Source organism: Mustela erminea, chromosome 10 (assembly GCF_009829155.1).
Source record: "Mustela erminea isolate mMusErm1 chromosome 10, mMusErm1.Pri, whole genome shotgun sequence".
NCBI classification, from domain to species: domain Eukaryota; kingdom Metazoa; phylum Chordata; class Mammalia; order Carnivora; family Mustelidae; genus Mustela; species Mustela erminea.
The window spans coordinates 1162393-1182104 of record NC_045623.1 but is presented as its reverse complement, the minus strand read 5'-3'; the positions used below and the strand labels follow the sequence as shown (position 1 = coordinate 1182104).

The 19712-nt window shown below is 41.4% G+C and overlaps 1 protein-coding gene across 3 annotated transcripts in view; it reads right to left on the bottom strand.

The window, feature by feature from the left end:
• Positions 1 to 558: 558 nt before the first annotated feature.
• RPRD2 (regulation of nuclear pre-mRNA domain containing 2) overlaps positions 559 to 19712 on the bottom strand; it is a 96661-nt gene continuing 77507 nt past the window's right edge. For 2 of the 3 annotated variants that reach the window (XM_032361019.1, XM_032361020.1), the window contains 4 exons: positions 15307 to 15589; positions 13685 to 13945; positions 10939 to 11139; positions 559 to 6828 (listed from right to left, as the gene is read on the bottom strand). In XM_032361019.1, coding sequence (XP_032216910.1) covers positions 4049 to 6828; positions 10939 to 11139; positions 13685 to 13945; positions 15307 to 15589 — 3525 coding nt within the window. In that variant the 3' untranslated portion in view covers positions 559 to 4048. The remainder of the gene's footprint in view (positions 6829 to 10938; positions 11140 to 13684; positions 13946 to 15306; positions 15590 to 19712) is intronic. The other variant, XM_032361021.1, reaches the window with a different exon arrangement.

Sequence of the window (19712 nt, the reverse complement as noted above, 5' to 3'; positions counted from 1 at the left end):
AAGGCCATGGAGATCTGAGGCTCATACTGCTTTCAGGGACACTGAATGCTCTAGTCAAAGGGGACACCTGCATAAGATCAGGGTGATAGGGGGAAAGTCAACCACACAACAAAGGAAACCATACTTTATTAAACTGGAAAAACAAAAACATACTATTGGGGACAAAGATTAAAAAAAAAAAAAGGAATGGTTGGAAGAGAGGCAAGTGGTCACAAGAAAGGGACATGACAGGTGGTCTGTGGTGTCTGTGTGGCTCAGAAATGTGCAGGTGCACACACGGTCCCCTCGATCCCCCTTGCACTTAGACCAAAAGCCAATACAATGCGATCTTCAGAGATATATCCAAGCTTCCTTTCTGATCCTGTCGTTGGTTTCACCTTCAGCCCTGGACAGTCACATAGAAGGGCCTTTGCTGGAGAAAATTTAGATTTTCCAACCATAGGCCTGCTCCACAATGCAGCAGTTTCAGCTCCTGGAGAAGTTCCCTCTTAGTTGCGCTCACCACAGAGTCAGGAGCCCTTGGTCAAAGCCCCAAATCTCAAAGAAAAATGTCAAACCTTCAGAACTAGTTATTTTATTAAATGATATTAATACACATTTCAAAAGGATTTCATTGTTGTTGCCTCTAAAGCATGTACTTGTTTTCCACACTGAACACGTTGAGAATATCATCCAACATATCTAATTTTAATCTTAGCAGGCACCCCCGCCCATTCAAAAAAAGGGGTGGGGGAGGAAAAAAGGGGAAAAAGCAGTAATTTACAGCGGCTTCAAAATAATTAACAGCTGAAGCTTAATTCTGCATGAACTGGTAACTTCAGGATTGATAGTGAATATTTTGCAATTAGAAAGTTTAGCATATTCACATTATCTAGATAGGTTAGCTGTACCATAGAGATAACAAATATTGTATTCCTGGGATTGTAAAGGATAAAAGTCCTACTCTCTGATCATTTTACCTACCCTGGCATCAAACCAAATTGTATTTATGCTCATCTTTTGGGAGGGCGGGAGGGAGCAGGGAGAAGACTCACATCTAAGCTGACTGAAGAGTAAACTCTTATACAATATTTAAGGACTTGATTTCTGATACTGAGTTTTAAGGGGTACCAGTGTATTCATGACCCCCCCCCCCCATTCTCTGTCTGTGATTTTACAGTGAGCACCAAGGACCTTAGTAACAACTTTGCACATTGTTTCTTATAAACCATGTCCTTGCCAAGACACACTATATTATGCTTTCTTTAAAAAAATTTTTGTTTATTGTATTTTTAAACTCAGGTTGAAATACAAAAGTCAGAGCATGGGCACGGAGTTTTAAATCACAGACACAGAAAGGATAAAACCCCTTTGTTTCATGTTATGAATACCAGAATTGTCTTTTTTGTTTCATTATATCACATATATACATTGTCATCTTCATTTACTGCTGTAGACAGACTTCCTTAACAGCTGACAGTCATACAAATCCTCAGTTCCATCCTGAAACAAACTCAATGAGGATTTTGTAGCTTAAAAAGCAAAACACCCTGCAAAAGCAACAACAAAAACAAACAAAAAACCCAACCCCTAAAAGTCCATCTTTTAAACTGTACAATAAGGTCTTCCTTTCATGTATTAGTCATCATGCTTTTGAGGACAATTACCCTGCCCCAACATTCAGGAAGCCACTTTCCTGACATCCCCACATTTTCTGATAAAATCAAATGGTCAGAGAGCCTTTTCAAGTAAACACTACTTTCAGCTTAAACAAGAGCAGCAGAAAGAATTCACATACTTTTATTCTAGAGTGAAAAAATCCCACTTAATTTCTGAAAAAAAAAAAGTTTCAGTTTTGAATCAATTAGAACTCTCCCTCCCCCTCCCCCAACTTTACTCTTGATCACTCTTTTCCCTAAACAAATGTCTCAGGACTCAAGGTAACTATATTGTTTCTTTGCTTTGCTACACTATATACCCCATCCCACACACAAGATCATGGTATCATGCATTTTTGTGAGGAGAGCTTCAGGGTAGAGAGGCTCGAGAGGGTCAAAGACAGAAGAGTTGACTTAAGATCAGAAACGCATCAGGAAGATGAAGGACTTGCAGCCTCCTAACCACAGAACACATGGCAAGCCCAAATAAATAATGTGGAATAAATTACACAAAACCTCCCCAACTATGACACACAACTGGTTTAAGCTGCTCTTTACCTGAAAAGCAAGTTTATTCTGACACAAAGGATTATCTTCTGTCACTAGGTTGTCCACTCTCCCCCATCTTTAATATTTCAGTAGAGGAATCCAAAACAATCCCCGTACTTGCTAGTTAGTTAGTTCTATGCTCACTTGAAAAAAAGTATGAAACTTGCTAGGATTCCTTTTAAAAACAAAACAGAACAAAATCAAAACCCCACCACATACTGTTTTACTTATCCAGCTGGAGATCACCAGTGTGTATACCTTGGGGCAAGACACTAAAGAACACAAAATAATAGTAAAGCAATCTTTGCTTTTCAGTGTTCCTAAATATAAAGTTATAAACACTCAAAGCATACTGATTGTCTTTTTTCCCAGTACTAGTTGTAGAACTACAAAGAAGCCTTTCAGTTTGGGGAGAAGGAAAGCACACCCTTCTCGTGTAAAATGACTAAGGGCAGAAACATTATTTCCTATTGGGAGTGGAAGGTGAGGATAAGGCTTGAGCCTTGAAATGTGACAGGCTGCTAGCTGTAGAATGGGGTCAATTTGGATTTCTCAGCTCCCCCTTGTTCTCTGAAAAGATATGTATAGTGATACCCACTTGTCACTAAGACACACCTAAAGAGGTGTAAAGCACTGAAAGATACGACTGAACCCCCTCTGAAATACCAAGAACAGACGTAAATACAAGTTGTAGGGCAAGGAGGAAAGAAGGATACAGCCCAATAGTTCCCTTTCCTCAGTAGTTAACCTTTGTTAAAAACCACCAACAAATATCACTTACATTAGGGAGGCACCACTGTAAAAACATCTACCTTTTACATTAAAAAAATTGAGGGATAATATTTTAATTGCATCTTTTTATCAATTGTCACCTGTAATAATGACTTTCTTTCCGGCCAAAGCAGAAGTGAAAACTGAGGGAGAAAAAGTCAATCAAGAAAGAAAAGCAGGAAGCAAGAGTTGGTGCAAGATGTATCAAACTACCTCAAAAAGTCTCCCATTCTTGTTTATGAGGAGGGATGTGCAGGTCACATTGAACTACTGGTGGTTCCTTTCTCTCTTTAATGGAGTTACACCTTATTTTAACCTGGAGATTATATCCAGTACCCTTTCATTCCAAGGATAAAGAGGAATAATTTTTACTAGGGTAGAATGAGATCTGTATCTCCTCCAAGTTAATGACGGATAGTCCTTTAGAAGAGGCTGATTTTCTTTAATTAAGATTTTAGGAGAAAGGTAAAGAACCGAACTTCAGTATGTCTTTAAAAACAAAACCAACTTGACGGGTCCGTGGTCTCCCACCTATCTTCGCTCGCAACATCTTTTGGGCTCGTCAGCAGTGCACAGAGCATTCAGGAAAGGGAGCCACGCTGGTCACAGTAGTTAGTTAATGGGAGAGAGAGGGGATAGGAATCCTTCTATTGACTATGTGATAAGCCAAACCCAAAATAACATCCCAACATTGCACATGTTATTCTCTGTACTGATGGAAGTTTTATTTCAAATGTAATAATACTCTTCAATAAATGGGGTAAAATAAGATGTTTTTTCCTTCCCACCCTTCAAACCCCCAGCCAAGTGAAGTGGCTTTGGTTGTGTTTCTTTGCTCCCTCCTCTCCCTCCCACCCCCTGCCCCCTTTAAAATACAAGTAGCTTGGGGAAGGTCAGTTAAGTGCAGTGGGAAGGAGGACTGGATGGAATAGTGACATGTAAGCATGTATGACTTTTAAATTTGGAAGGGAGGCCCTTTGTCATTAAAAAAATTTAAATCAAAGGAAGGAAAACATAAAAAGAACAATAAACCGAACTCCTACTTCCAATGCTCTCTAGACTGTTCAAAATGCTTTTTCCCTTGGTTTCCATCAGTACCTGGGAGGGAAGAATGGGCGTTTTGGTGCAAAGAACGGAGGGCCCCTAGCAAAAGGTGGCCTGGGTCTCTTTAGACTGTGGAACGGGTCTCTGCTGAGAAAAGGTTCCCTAGGCCGAAAGTCTGGCCGGGGATTCCGCAAAATCATACCACTCCGGTTGATGGCGTCTCTGTGTGAGGGACCCAAGTGGGGGCCACTGCTGCTGTTGCTGCCTCCCCCACCTCCTCCTCCATGGGCTGGGCCCAGGTGCTCCAGAGAATGGGAGGGTAGGCTGAGGCTCTCTCGTACACGGCTAAGGCCAGGGCCGTTGAGGTCCCGTTGGGTGGGGCCCCCATGGTCCCTGGGTCCTGGGAGCACCCCAAAATGCTCAGCCAGGGTCCCTTGAAGGAGGGAACTATGGTCCTTAGGAAATACTGCCACAGCTCCTGCCACTCCGTGCTCTGCCAGTGGTGGGGCTGGGAAGGGTACAACCCCAGAGTGGTCAACAGGGGGTGGAGGAGGAGGTGGAGTGGAAAAGGGAACACCACTCCCACCACTGCTGCTATGCTCCCCAGGGGGTGGAGGAGGGGGTGGGGTGGGGAAAGGAACTCCGCTGTGCTCTCCAGGAGGAGGGGGTGGGGCGGCGTGGGCCAGGGCCGCCTCCTTTGTGAAGGGGTTCGAAAGATCCACAGAGGGTAGATGAGTGGATGCATCTCGAGAGAAGATACCACCATGATCCTTAGGAGGGGCAGGTGGGGCAGATGACGGCCCCACTGGCTCTCTCTGGAAGGGTGCCCCATGTTCCAAGGGGGACGGGGGGAGATGATGCTCAAATGTTGAGTTGAAACTGTTGGAACGGAAGCTGCCGACACTTTCCTGAAATTGGGGTGCCCGTTCCTTGTATGGTGCCGCTTTAAAGCCAGTGAGGCCTCCGCTGCCCCCGCCCCCAAGGGATGCCAACTCAGAGGCACTTGAGGGGCCATTGTCAAAGGAGCTGCCTGAGGTGCTCAGATCAAACCAACCCACCCTTGAAGCCTCACGCCCATGTCCTCTATTTCCCTTCCCAGGAACTCGGACGGACTCTACGGTCTGTATTGGCTCCCCTGACATCCTCCTATTGGATGCATTATGATAACCCAAGGTTTCTATAGGGGCCCCCTTCTCTTCGGTGCTATCGGGCAAGTCTAAGCAGGAGGAGGAGACTCGGGTTTCTATGCGGTAGTGCTCTTCTTGTTGCTGCTGCTCAGTGGCTGTCAAGCTGGGCTGGGCGAGGTTTGAGAGACCGACAACACCATCACTTGAAGTACCCTTGTTGGGTGCCTGGCCAAAATGCTTATCGTCTGAGGGTTTTCGGGAGGCGTTTTTAAGCATATTCTTAAACTCAATCGTCGACGTGGTGGAAATGGTGGGGGCCAGAACTTTCTCCACGCCTGGTGTGGGTGGGTGGCCCGTGGGAGCGGCAAGGGTATTCTGCGGAGAGAAAAGGGAACGATGTGGGACTGGGTGAGGGGGGTCTGGGTACTGCTTCTGTGGCAAACCGAGATGCCCAGTGGTTGTAGACTGAGACAAGCTATTGTGGTTGGAGTCAGGGGTGAAAAATGAATCATTCTTACTCGGTGATGGTGACCGGTCAGACCCTGGTTCACTCCCTCTTATGCTGAAGGCACCAAATAGCCCAGGGGAAGAGGAGAGACGGTCACAATTCTCACTAGAGTCCAGGAGGGCCCTTACAGATGGAGGGAAGGCAGACTTTACCCCAAATTCTTGGGCCCTGTGGCTATAATTGGAGAGGATTGGCTGGTATTCGGTGGTATCAGAAAGCTTGCTTGACTTCAGGATAGACTTGGCTGGCTTCTTCTCTAGGTTCATCATGGCAGAGGGTGGAGGCCCTGAGTACTCAAAATCTCGGTAATCCTCATCTTCCTGGAAAGAAGTATCTGGATAGAACTTTTCCTGTGAAGAGTCCATCAGGGAAGATGGTCTCTCCATTCCATCAGAAGGCTGCTTATAGGGTGATTCACTGCCCAGGCCAAAAGGTCGATATGTAGGTACAGAATTGGAGAGTTCCCGGGGGTAGCTTTCCTCTCTCCCAGGGGGTGGTGATCTTGTACTGCTGGGTGTTGAGGAACCAGGGCTAATGATCTTAGAAAGCAGGGACATAGTGTCTACACTGCTGGATGTGGGCTTGTCCATCATCTCATCCTGGGTGGGCGTCCCACTCCTTTCATCCCGCACAGGGGTTCCGTCAATGTTGTCGATTGACGTGCTAGTAGGGCCACGCTGGAAGTCTGAGGGGTGGCTTTCTGCTGGGGCACTGGACCCCAAGCTGCTCAAGATTGGGATGTTTAAGTTTAAGCCACTGAAACCAGGATTACCTTTTAAGAAGTTGTGGATCTTCATTTCCAGGCTTGGAGAGGTGGACTCGGACTCCAGCTTTGGCTTGGAGATCTCTGAAGATTGGCACATGGCAACTTCAGTAGGTGGGGCAGCGGGGTTAGTAGTGTGGGTTCCTGTAAACCCAACAGAGTTGGATGGTAGCTTAAAAGTAGTGCTTGGGAGCCCTGGGCTTTGCCCGATTGAGGCCTTGCTGGCTGATGTTGACGAGACTTCAGAAGTTGATGAATTAGGAGAATAGCTGAAGCTTTTGGGAATAAAGGATTGGGTATTGGAGGGCAGATTTCTTCCTTTTATGCTAGAGACTGTGGTGTTGGCAGGGGAAGCTGAAGTGCTCTGGGATGCGGCTTCACTGGCTGGGACTGGGTTCCCAGTAACACTCTGAAGTAAAGATGACAGGCCTGTAGAAACAGAGATTAGAGGAATTAAAAAGAACGACTGCCTACCTTACAATAAAAACAATGTCGCTAATCGGATATTCTCATTCATTCCAGTGGGAACAAGACAGACATTATAATATGAGGCCAAAGAGAATCCAGACCAAACAAGCAATGGCTAAATGTCATAGAAAATATTGGACCTAGTTCTCAATATAAAGAAAGCAAATTACTGAAATGTTTCTACTGCAGTTATCAAACAAGTCCAACATAGCACAATAAAAGGCAACAGGAAAGGGGAGATTTTGGTGTCAGAATCATTCACAGTTTAAACAAGACAAAGCAGGAGAAGAAAGGAGGCAAAATTATCCTTAAAATAACACTTTAAGCCAGTATTTCTTAACATTGGATTTGTGGTACTGTTTCTCTAAATGCAAACAGACTTTCTGTCCAACTCTTCCTTTCCAGCCTCCACAACTGTTTCTAATAAGTTAATATACGGTGTTATTCTCAAGAGAGAGACAGTATATGCACATTGCTCAAATTTATTTCAATAGGGTCACTTTTTTCCAAGCATCTCTTGCTAGGCTTTGGGGAAACAATGCTTTTAGATATCATTTTTGGTTGTAAAATGTAGCAGTAGTAAACATACAAACACACATACACATACCACAAAGAATTACAAAGCTGGACCACCTTATAGCTTGGAAAATTCAAGAATTACTCATCGACCCAGGCTGACATTGATGAGATTCAAACCTACTCACTGACAGACAAAAATCTCAGAAGCTCTGAGAAAGAATTCTTTGGGGCAAAGGCTGAAGTCCACCAAAGCAAACTGCTCCTGTAGAAATTTTTTTAGAAAAATACTTGACAAAGAGATAAATAGAGTCCTATAAATTCGATGATATTTTGGAGAATTTACCCAATTTTTAGTCATAAACGAAAACTTTTTGTGCATACTTCACCCAAGTTTATAGCTTTTAGTCACACACGAAAACTGTTCTTTCATGATAGGGTGAAAGAAAACAGTATTTCAGAGGATACTTTAATTAAATGTTTCTTCAAAATTTCAATTTTAATCCAATATTTACTAAGAGACTTAAACTCTGAAGAATTCTGAGATCACTCCATCCTTAGAACTTTTTTTTTTTTTTTAAGATTTTATTTATTTATTTGACAGAGAGAAATCACAAGTAGATGGAGAGGCAGGCAGAGAGAGAGAGAGGAAAGCAGGCTCTCTGCTGAGCAGAGAGCCCGATGCGGGACTCGATCCCAGGACTCTGAGATCATGACGTGAGCCGAAGGCAGCGGCTTAACCCACTGAGCCACCCAGGCGCCCCCATCCTTAGAACTTTTTTTAAAAACACTGATTTATTTATTTTAGAGAGTAAGTCAGGGAGAGGGAGACAAACTTAAGCAGGCTGTGCACTGAGCGTGGAGGCTGGCGTGGGGCTTGATCTCACAATCCTGAGATCATGACCTTGAGACCACCAACCTTGCAGATACAAAGAGGAGGATGCTTAACAGACTACACCATCCAGACACCCCCCATCCTTGTAACATTTTTAACTGCCAACAGTTTCTATATAGTAAAGTGCATGATTTTTGTTATCCAATATTCACTAACATCTGAATAATACGTACCGTTTATTTCAATTATCCTCCTGAAAAATAAGTTCCATGTTTCATTTCCAAAAAGTTCTCTGCCTCTTTAACTTACCCCACTAACAGTCTGATTTAACTCTTAGTAGCCACTGTTCATACAAAAATCCTCAAGCACTAGAATGTGATATATGACACATACGAATTTTAAAAGATATTTCAGCATATCTTTTAGATACTGTGGGATGAAATGACACTACTCAGATTTCTGGTAACTGGTGAGATGGTCTCCTACTACTAAGCCGCTAAATATTACTTTTCTTCAATCTTAACAGGCTATCCTCTATGGCCCTTCTGCCCACTGAAGTTGTTCTTTTGTGTTGAAAACTTGTCAATAATAGGTGTGGTGACACAATCAGAGACTCTAATAAGACAATCCTTTTATAGTCTTTTAAAAATCAAGAATTCTACTCTCCAAAGGAAATGAAAGGTGATGAACTACTCCACAAAGGTTGTTTTCTGGGTTCTCCAGAAAAGCATTCTGTCAGAGCACACTTAGCTCTGCTCAAATTTTGCCTGATAAGAAAGTCCACAAGACATGGTACAATAATCAACTGAAAGAAAAAGCTGTAATTATTATTATACCCATCTATATAAGAGGCTAATAAAAACAAGTGAGTTCAGCATTTTTACTAGAACTGCAGGATGGTGACAGAAGAGGGCCTAGAAGGTAGAAAGCATAACCATGCTGATCCCTCAAACTAATTATCTCTAAAATCCTTACTATTAGATATGCTGTAGTAGATCATTAATCCTTTATTGCTGGTGCCAATATATGGTAACTGTGGGTTACTTTTTTTTTTTTTTTTTAAGATTTTATTTATTTGAGAGTCAGTGAGAGAAAGCATGAAAGGGGGGGAAGGTCAGAGGGAGCAGACCCCCCATGGAGCAGGGAGCCCGATTCGGGACTCGATCCCGGGACCCTGGGATCATGACCTGAGCTGAAGGCAGTCGCTTAACCAACTGAGCCACCCAGGTGCCCTGTAGGTTACTATTTAATAGCATTTAAGTCTGTGTAACAAAAATCTCCTATATCTTATCGAAAGGCAAAGTTCACTATAATCTAGTCCTTGGCTGATCCACTTACAGAATAGTTTAGGAAATAAAATTAATAGAAATCTGTTCTGGTCTCTATTCATATAAAGCAGGGTTTCTCAACCTTAGCACTACCAGCATTTGGGGCTGATTAGTCTCTGTCGTGGGGGCTGTGGTCTGCATTGCAGGATGTGTAACAGCATCTCTGGCCTCTGCCCACTAGATGCAGTGACACTCCCACCCCCACCCCAGTTGTGACAAACAAAAACGTGCTCGGACATTGGCAAATGTCCCCTGGAGGCTGCTGGGTGAGAACCGCAGTTAAATTGCTGTATTGAAAATACTGCTCTAGTATCTGTAATTCATTGCATAATTATACTTAGGTGCCAAATAAAGATTGTGCTGGTATATGGAGGGTCTGAGAAGAGAGAACAGGTGAGCTTTATGAAAAAATGTTAGAAGCAGACAGTTTTAGACATAGAATAGGTAACTAGCAGAGCCGAACAGAGAGGTTCAAATAAGGTAGAGATTATAGGTAGGCAAACCCAAAAAAGATGTGCTATACCTATATATAGAGTCCTCTCTAATACATTAGGACATAAAAACAAAAACTCATAAGATTTTTTTAAAAGATTTTATTTAATATTTTTGAGAGAGAGAGAAAGAGAGAGATGGAGACAGAGCGTGCATGAGCAGGGGGAGTGGAAGGCGGAAGCAGAGGGAGAGGGAGCAACAGACTCCCTGCTGAGCAGAGAGCCTGATGCGGGGCTCCATCCCAGAACCCTGGGATCATGGCCTGAGGTGAAGGCAGACACTTAACTGACTAAGCCACCCAGGTGCCCTCAGATTTTTTTTTTAAGGATTTATTTATTCGAGAAAGGAAGAGAGAAGGAGATAAGGAAAAGGCAGAGAGTGTCTTAAACAGACACTGCACTAACTGCAAAGTTTGATTCAGGGCTTGATCTCACAGCCCCAGGATCACAACCTGAGCCAAAACCAAGAGTCAGACACTTAACAGACTGCACTCCCCAGGCGCCCCGTCTTGTAAGATTTTCGACAGTAGATTGACCTTTCTCACTACCTTTAGCTTCGGTTAACACTAAAAATGTAAACCTCAATATATACTATAAAAGCTGGAATGCAGGCCCTGAGGGTTGGGGGGGTCATGGTGTAGATGGAAGAACACAGGACTCCAGTTAAAAAACAACAACTGGCTTTTAGTTTCAGTTCATCACTGAATAGATAAATGTGCGACCTTAAGCAGATCACATCACCTCACTCTATGAATGGCAGCTTATAGATGATACATATAAAGAAGATACTAAATAACTGTTCTATACATTCCATGGCTTTGGATTCTTCAGAAATGGAATCCAAGATCAGGCCAGAGGCAAACACTCACAATTCAAGTCCCTCTGGCATATGTTGGTTTACCTTGCAGTGCTGGGGCTGACTGTGTCTGGGTTTTGGAAAGAGCAGACAGAATGCTCTCTGGGGTGATCTCCACCTTTGAGAGGATATTTGCCAGAGGATTGTGAGATGTTGCTGGGGCAGGTGCAGGTGTTTTCAGGCCACTGCCGAGGTTGCTGGGACTTGTAGGAGTTCCTGGAGAAGGTCTTGATGCAGGACTGACCCCTGGTGGCAGAAAATATAACTCAAGAAAATGCAATTCAAAATAATCATTAAATTCATAATCCTTCCTACTCAATCAGGAATGCTTCTGTGACAGATCCACAAATAGGATATATCATGGCTTGTACAAAGGAAAAACTGAAAATTAGATTAAAATCTGCTCCTGTTGACTTGGAACACCCCTCAAGTAAATAAGTATTAAGTTTTTTTCATATGTATTTGTCAGTTTTAAAAGCCAGTAGAAAGAGATTTTTGGGAACCTCTTTCTTGTTTTTCCCTGCCAAGTGGAACCTATACCTCAGAGTCCTGTAGGTGCTCAGTAAGTATTAATGGCTGATTATGATCAGAGCCACTACAACTGTGTAACCCGGCCACTGCATAACTCTATGTGATTAATACATTGTTTTTAAAAGGAGATTATATAAGCAACTTCCCTTACATCTTTAAATATATACATATTTTTAAATAGGCTCCACTCTCAACATGGGGCTTGAACTCATGACCACAAAATCAAGAGCTGCACCCTCCAGGGACTGAGACAGCCAGGAGCCCCTACATCTTTATATTTTAAAACACCGGGTTAGTTTTTAATGTATAAGAAAAAAGTATATAAAAAGAAAATAATCTTTGAATGACCAAAAATATGAACAGCTATTTCACAAGGAAAACTAAATGATAAAGAAATGAAAAGGTTTTAACCATATCTTAATCAAAAAGATGTAAACTAAAACAAGTAACTTTTTTGCGGGGGTGGGGAAAGAGTTGGGGGCAAGAGAGGCAGAGGGAGGTGGAGAGAATCTTAAACAGGCTTCACACCCAGCAGGGAGCCCAACACGGGGCCCTATCTTACAACCCGGAGATCCTGACCTGATCCAAATCAAGAGTCAGATGCTCAACTGAGTCAACCAGGTGCCTTTTTGTTTGTTTTTTTCAAGTAATCTCTACACCCAATATGGGGCTTGAACTCACAACCGTAGGATCAAGAGTTGCATGATGGGACGTCTGGGTGGCTCAGTCGGTTAAGCATCTGCCTTCAGCTCAGGTCAAGATTCCAGGGTGCTGGGATTGAGTCCCACCTCCTTGCCCATAAGGGAGCCTGCTTCTCCCTCTGCAGGCCCCTCCAGTTGTTTGTGCTCTCTTTCTCTGACAAATAAATAAATGAAAGTCTTAAAAAAAAAAAAAGAGCTGCATGTTTGGGACACCTGGCTGGCTGAGTCTGTGGAGCATATAACTCTTGATCTCAGGGTTGTGGGTTTGAGCCCCACACTGGGTGTAGAGATTACACATTAAAAAAAGAGAAAGAGAGATGCATGCTCTACTGACAAGCAAGGCGAATGGGAGAGGGAGAAGGAGACTTCCTGCGGAGCAAGGAGCCCAATGTGGGGCTCAATCCCAGGATCCTGGAATCATGACCTGAACCAAAGGCAGGCGCTTAACAACTGACCCACTCAGGTGACCCTAAAAAAAGGGCCTAAAAATGACCTTTTAAGGCTGAATTTGACAAAGTATTAAAATAAGACAAAATAGTGTTGTACAGGTTGAGGAACAATGGGAACTTTCATGTGCTTGGTACATCAAGTAGTACATTTTGGTAATCATTTTAGTTTTAACATGAAAAGACTAAAAACCTACATATTTATTTTATTTGGTTTTATCTTTTAGAAAAATATACTTAAGTTTTTATAAAGAAATTAAATAACTGGGATTTTCTTCAAAACAATCAAGATTGGGTAAGACACAGCAGAAACAAGACTGGCCATGTGTTTCTACTGTTGAGGATGAGTGGTGAATACATGCAGATGCTCTACTTTTGTATATTTTCATTAAATTTCCATGAAGAGAAAAAAAAAAAGCCCTATATACTCAATCATTTTGGAAGGGCTGTGCATCCAGTTTAGCATCAAAGTTGTTCATTGTTCTTTATAATAGTGAAAAACTGGAAATATACCAGATGCCTAGTAATAAAGGCTTAGATAAATCAATCCTTTATACATATAGTAAAGTATAAATATCCTTCAATTACTGAAAGAAAAATTATTATAAATATTTAATCTACCAAAACATTCTCTCAAACACACAAATACACACATATTAAGGTTAGACACAAGTGGTGTCCTTTGGGGTGGCAGGACTGGAGATACTTATTTTATTCTCTTATTTTCTAATTTTTCTATAATGACCATGTACTGTTTTTGTTGTTGTTGTTTTTGTTTTTTTGATTTAAAAGATTACTTTTAGGGGCACCTGGGTGGCTCAGTCATTAAGTGTCTGCCTTTCGCTCAGGTCGTGATACCAGGGTTCTGGGATCGAGCCCCAAATCGGGCTCCCTCCTCAGTGGGGAGCATGCTTCTCCCTCTTCCTCTGCCTGCTGCTCCCTCTGCCTGCTGCTGCCCCTGCTTGTGCTCTCTCTCTCTCTCTGTCAAATGAATAAATAAAATCTTAAGGAAAAAATTACTTTTAATTTAAGAAAAAAAAAAACAAAACCATACTGATGGCTCAATTAGAAAGACGAAAATAAGCTTTTTATTCTCTTATAGGGCTTACTTACCAGTATTCTTCATGACTGATGTTAGGCTGCTAAGGATAGAACTGATCTTTGCCAGATCCACATTAGCCAGGTTTGGCAAAGCCAATGTTGGAGAAGGGGACAGAAGAGAAGTATTCACAGGCTTTGGAAGAGGTGGGGTTGCTGTTATGGTAACAGGCACTGGGGTACATGAAGAGGCCTTTGAGGTACTTTCTGTTGGCTTTGTGGACATAGAAGTAGATACAGTTGACTTCTCCACAGGTTTTTCCTTCCTGTCCTCTACTGTTTAAAGAAAAGAGGTGATACTGCATTACTGCTTTCCACACTCTGCTTCCGGTATGAAACATGTCCTAATAGTTCCTGATCTGGGGGTATAAAGCACTAAGCTTTAGAGAAAAATCATTCACTTTATGATTTTTAAGCAAGTCGTACTCTTTACGTTCCTTCTGACCTTCAATGCCTGCTTAAAATAAATTTCCCAAATTCATTTTTTGTCTTTTCAAAGATTTCTTTGCATTTTTTTTAGTATTTGTGTATTAAATTTGTACATTTCTGGGATAATTTCATTATTTGGTACATATTTATGTTCTTTCAGTCATGATATTTATTTATAGTTATGAATTATCCCTGTCCTTTCCTTTCCATTAACCTGAAAGCTTTCTAAGACACAGAAACTCTGTACATACTTTCTTGTATTTTTTCTTTGACTTCCTAAAATTGGCCTAACTGGTGGGTACAACTGTAGACACTAACATGAAACTGCAATAAATGGGCTTTACAATATACTCCTTCTAATACTTTAAAGGCTATGTACTATATACTTCATATATGTATGAAGAATGCATTAAATTCAACAGAAGGCCAACTGCCTAAGAAGAATAATTCTAAAAGCTGGGGGTGTCACAGAAACAATGCATTAAATTTGTGTATTTGTGTATGTACATGTGTATGTATGTATTTATCTATGTATGTAATTTCTACACCCAATGTGGGACACAAACTCCCGACTCTGAGATGAAGAGCCACATGTTCTACCCACTGAGCCAGCCAGGGGCTGCCAGGTTAATTTTGAAAGCATAGTTAACAAAGTGGCTTTGGAATCTTGAAAGTCAAGAGTGACAGATGTAAGGTACTCCACTGTAAGTGCCCCTCCCTCTAGAATAGCGCTGTTCAATAGAAATGCAACTTAAGCCACACGCATAAATTTAAATTTTCTAGTGGCCACATTCAAAAAAGTAGAAACGGATAAAATTATGTATTTTATCTCACTATTTCCCAAATATTTTTATTTCAATATGTTATAAATACAAAAATAATTGAGATATTTTTATGTTTTGTGGGTACTAAGTTTCTAGAACCCATCGTGTATTTTTTAAGTAGAGCACTTCTCAAGTTGGAAAAGCCGCATTTCAAATGCTCAATAGTCACATGTAGCTAGTGGCTACCTCGCTGAATGGACCAAATCTTAAGGGATGATTCTTAGCCCGTATGGCTTACCAAATCCTGAACCAGGATAATAATACATTGCTGTTCTAATCTTATAAGGATTAAGCTATCTTTTAATACCAGCCTGTGATAGATTCATTGGTGGGAAAGCAAAATAGGTAAGGAACAAGTTGCCTATTAACCCCATAAAGACATACCAATGATTTTTGACCCATCATCTTCCACATCTGAGAGTTCCATGTCTTCTACATCACGATTATCTGTCACAGGCTCAGGTGTGGCAGATTTCTCACTCTCCATGGCTGGTGATTGGGATTCCTCACCTCCCATTCCCTGAAAAGGAGACTCAGAACCAGTTGGAGAAGGAGCATCCATGCTTGGGGAAGGGACTGGTGATTCTTCAGGATCAGGAAGGGTTGACTTCAATTGATCCAGCTTTTTCTTTAAATTGTTCACTCGATTAGCGAAGGTTTTATATGCCTAAAAGAGGAAAAGAATAGTTATTCCTCTGAGAAAAGGAACAAGATGTTACCATTTTGACTTTGACAAGATTCCCTCATTATTATTAAATAATCCCTGGTACAAAACAACAACAATAAAAAATCATCCATCAAGCCTGGAACAGTTTCCAATCTCTGCTTTTTATACTCCCTAAATGAATATTACCATCCATGCAGTTGCCCAAGTTATCTGTACTTAATCCTCTTTTGCTCTCTTCTACCAATCTAACTGACCCAATATTTACTGAGGACTTAAATGTGCTGGTCAATCTTCTAGGTACTGGAGATATGACAATGACTAAGAAGACAGATAAAAACGAAATCCATAAATAAAGTTTAGCATATGAAGTCAAATAGTATGGATTTCTTTAAGAAATAAACTTGATTTTAGAACAGTTTTAGGTATAAAAAATTACTGTGAAGATTATACAGAGAGTTCCCAATTATCCCTTTTATTAACCTCAAACATTAGTATGATACATTTGTCACAATTAATGGCAAATCTTGATAATTATTATTAACCGAAGACCACATACTTAAGGCAGACTTCTTCAGTTTTTATCTAATGTCCTTTTTTTATTCCAGGATCCCATGTGGGAAAAACCACAGTACATTTATTTATTTATTTATTTATTTATTTATTTATTTTATTTTTTATTTTTTTAATTTATTTAAAAAAAAATTTTTTTTTTTTTAAAAGATTTTATTTATTTTTCAGAGACAGAGGGAGAGAGCGCGAGCGAGCACAGGCAGACAGAGAGGCAGGCAGAGGCAGAGGGAGAAGCAGGCTCCCTGCCGAGCAAGGAGCCCGATGTGGGACTCGATCCCAGGACCCTGGGATCATGACCTGAGCCGAAGGCAGCTGCTTAACCAACTGAGCCACCCAGGCATCCCTACATTTATTTATTTATTTATTTTAAAAAAGATTTTATTTATCTATTTGATAGGCAGAGATCACAAGTAGGCAGAGAGGCAGGCAGAGAGAGAGAGGAAGGGAAGCAGGCTCCCTGCTGAGCAGAGAGCCTGATGTGGGGCTCGATCCCAGGACCCCGGGGTCATTACCCGATCCAAAGGCAGAGGCTTTAACACACTGAGCCACCCAGGCACCCCAACCACAGTACATTTAACAGTCATGTCTTCTTAGGCCCCTCTTATTTGTGAGGTGGTTAGATTTCCCTTGTTTTTCATGACTTTGATGGTACCAGTCAGGTATTTTATAGACTGTCCCTCAAATCTGAGATTTGCCTGATGTTTTTCTCATGATCAGACTGGGGTTAAAGGTGTTTGGGAGGAAGACCATGGATGTAAAGCACTATTATCATCATGTCACATCAAGGGTACACATAATCAATATGACATGCCATTGCTGATGCTAGCCTTCATCACTCAGCTTAAATCCTATTGATCTGATCTTAATGTTCATGCCTTAAAACGGTATGTTTTTTTTCTTTTGGTTAAGAGTCTTGGATCATTAGATTGCAAAATCATTTTGGGTGTTTGGGTGGTCAAACAAGAAACATTTTAAAAAAGGAATGGGACAGAAAAGAATATACTAGAGTTGAGCTTTTCCTTCTGGATATACCTGAGTAGCTTGCAGTAGAACAATGCTCCCACCAAGAACAACTAGGAAACCCAGATATATACACATACATACTTGAACACACACGCACTCATGCACACGTTTCAGTGTGGTAGGAGTGCTGAGGCAACCGAAACTTAAGAGGCAAGTCCTACACCAGGGGGAAACCATAAGGAAAGAAAGCTAAGCTGACATTCTGCAGTTGCCTTTTTTCTCAGGATTCTGCTGACTTGGGAGAGCCAAGTAAGAATTTGATAATTCAGGTAAAAGAACAAGGCAGAGGGCCACTACTACACAAAAAGCACAGCTTTTTAACAGTCTTGCTGGATTAGACATTCCGAATTAGAGATTCGAAAGGCCAAGATTCTGGTGAAATAGGCTCAACCACATGTTATTTTAGCTCTTCAAGATATTTCCTGAATTCTGAAGAAGAGGGAATTAAGAAGCCAAGCAGGAAGCTTCTGAAAAGAGTAGTTTAACACAGGCTTACGTGTTAAGGAGACAAGGATTAGACTTCAAATCATTCAGGGGGAAGAGGGCCCTAGTGATCACTCCAGCCTCTCAGGGGGAAAACTCTATGCCCTGGAAGCTGGGAAGAACCAGAGGGAGACAGAGTCATGCCCAAACAGCAATTCAGCCCAAGTCAGTTCAGTTTAACCTCTGATTAACATGATCAGCTCTCAAAATATCTGCAAACCCTAGCAAGGAAAAGGGTTTATTCTGTCTGTAAGAAGAGAAATCATCCAGAGACTCTATAAACACTTTCATACACAATGTTGACAGTACAAAAATTAGCCAGCATGCCAAGAAATAGGACCAACTGACCTAAAAGAAAAAAGACATTAGAAACAGACTTATAGGGGCACCTGGGTGGCTCAATGGGTTAAGCCTCTGTTTTCAGCTCAGGTCATGATCTCAGGGTCCTGGGATCAAGCTCCGCATCGGGCTCTCTGCTCAGTGGGGAGCCTGCTTCCCCTCTCTCTCTTTGCCTGCCTCTCTGCCTACTTGTGATCTCTCTCTCTGTCAAATAAATAAATAGAATCTAAAAAAAAAAAAAATTTGTTAGAAACAGACTTATAACAAGTGAAGCCAGTATTGGAATGGTCTGACAAAACCCAAACAGTTATGTTTCACATGTTCAAGAAAATAGAGAAAAATCCCTTCACAAACACTTTGGTATAATATCCATTAGATGAAGCTAAAAATAAAGACTTGGTATCCTAGAGTAAGATGACAGAGCCAAAATGGGTTGAGGAAAATATGAGGAAGGCATTGCATGGGATGCTGAAGTGAGATACGAGAAAGCCCAGAGGTGGGAAAGGAGGGATGGATGTGATGGTTATCTGCCTACACAGAGGATCTTTTTTTTTTTTTTAAATATTTTATTTATTTATTTGAGAGAGAGAGAGAGTATGGGAGCATGAGCAGAGGGGAGGGATGGAGGGAGAGGGAGAAGCACACTCCCTACTGAGGAGGGAGCCCAATGCAGGGCTTGATCCCAGAACCCTGAGATCATGACCTGAGCCGAAGGCAGATGCTTAACCGACTAATCCACCCAGGTTCCCCTCCACACAGGGACTGATCAAGTAAGTGACTGCATTGAAAATAAGGGGGACAAGGTTTTGCACTGTTAAAAAAAGCAATTACAAAAAGGAAAACGGAGAAAACTAGAATGAATACTGTGGTGTTGGATTAGGATTGGAGAGAACATACAGACAGATAAAGAAATTAATATGGGGCGCCTGAGGGGTTCAATGGGTTAAGCCTTTGCCTTCGACTCAGGTCATGATAAATAAATAAATAAAACAAATAAATAAAATCTTTAAAAAAAAAGAAATTAATATAGATGTATGTGTGTGTACAGACAGGATAAGTATGTAAACATACATCTATTTCCTAGCTCTGTACACTGATATGGTTTAGCAGCTGTGATATCCCGACATCAATGAGTATACCTCATACTCAGATGGTTTCTTTTTTTTTCTTTTTAAAACTTTATTTCTTTGATAGAGAGAGAGAGAGAGAGAGACAGCAAGAGAGAGCACAAATGGGGAAGAGGCAGAAGGAGAAGCAGGGCTTCCCACTGAGCAGGGAGCCTGGTGTGGGGCTTTATCCCAGGACCCTGAGATCATGACCTGAGCCAAAGGTAGACATTTAATTGACTTAGCCACCCAGGTGTCCCATTCAGATGGTTTCTAAATGATTTTTCACTAAAAGGAACTCAAGCTACTTGGAGAAATGACTGACTCAAGGGCCAGGCAGAACAGTGCAAGATGAGATGGAACACCTTATTCCAGAAGTAACAAAATGCTCTGAAAATGATAGGGATTTGTAAAAGAACACAAAAAGCAGCCTGAAAAGAAATCCCACTTGCCAAATCTGGGACAATTTGAGCATCACAATAATTACTGGTAGTAATTAATTAAAACATAGAATAAAAAGACTCTATGGGTCTATACTTATTTAAATAAATGAATAAATTGAAAGTTTTATGATAAATAAGTTATTCACAATGTTTCAAAAA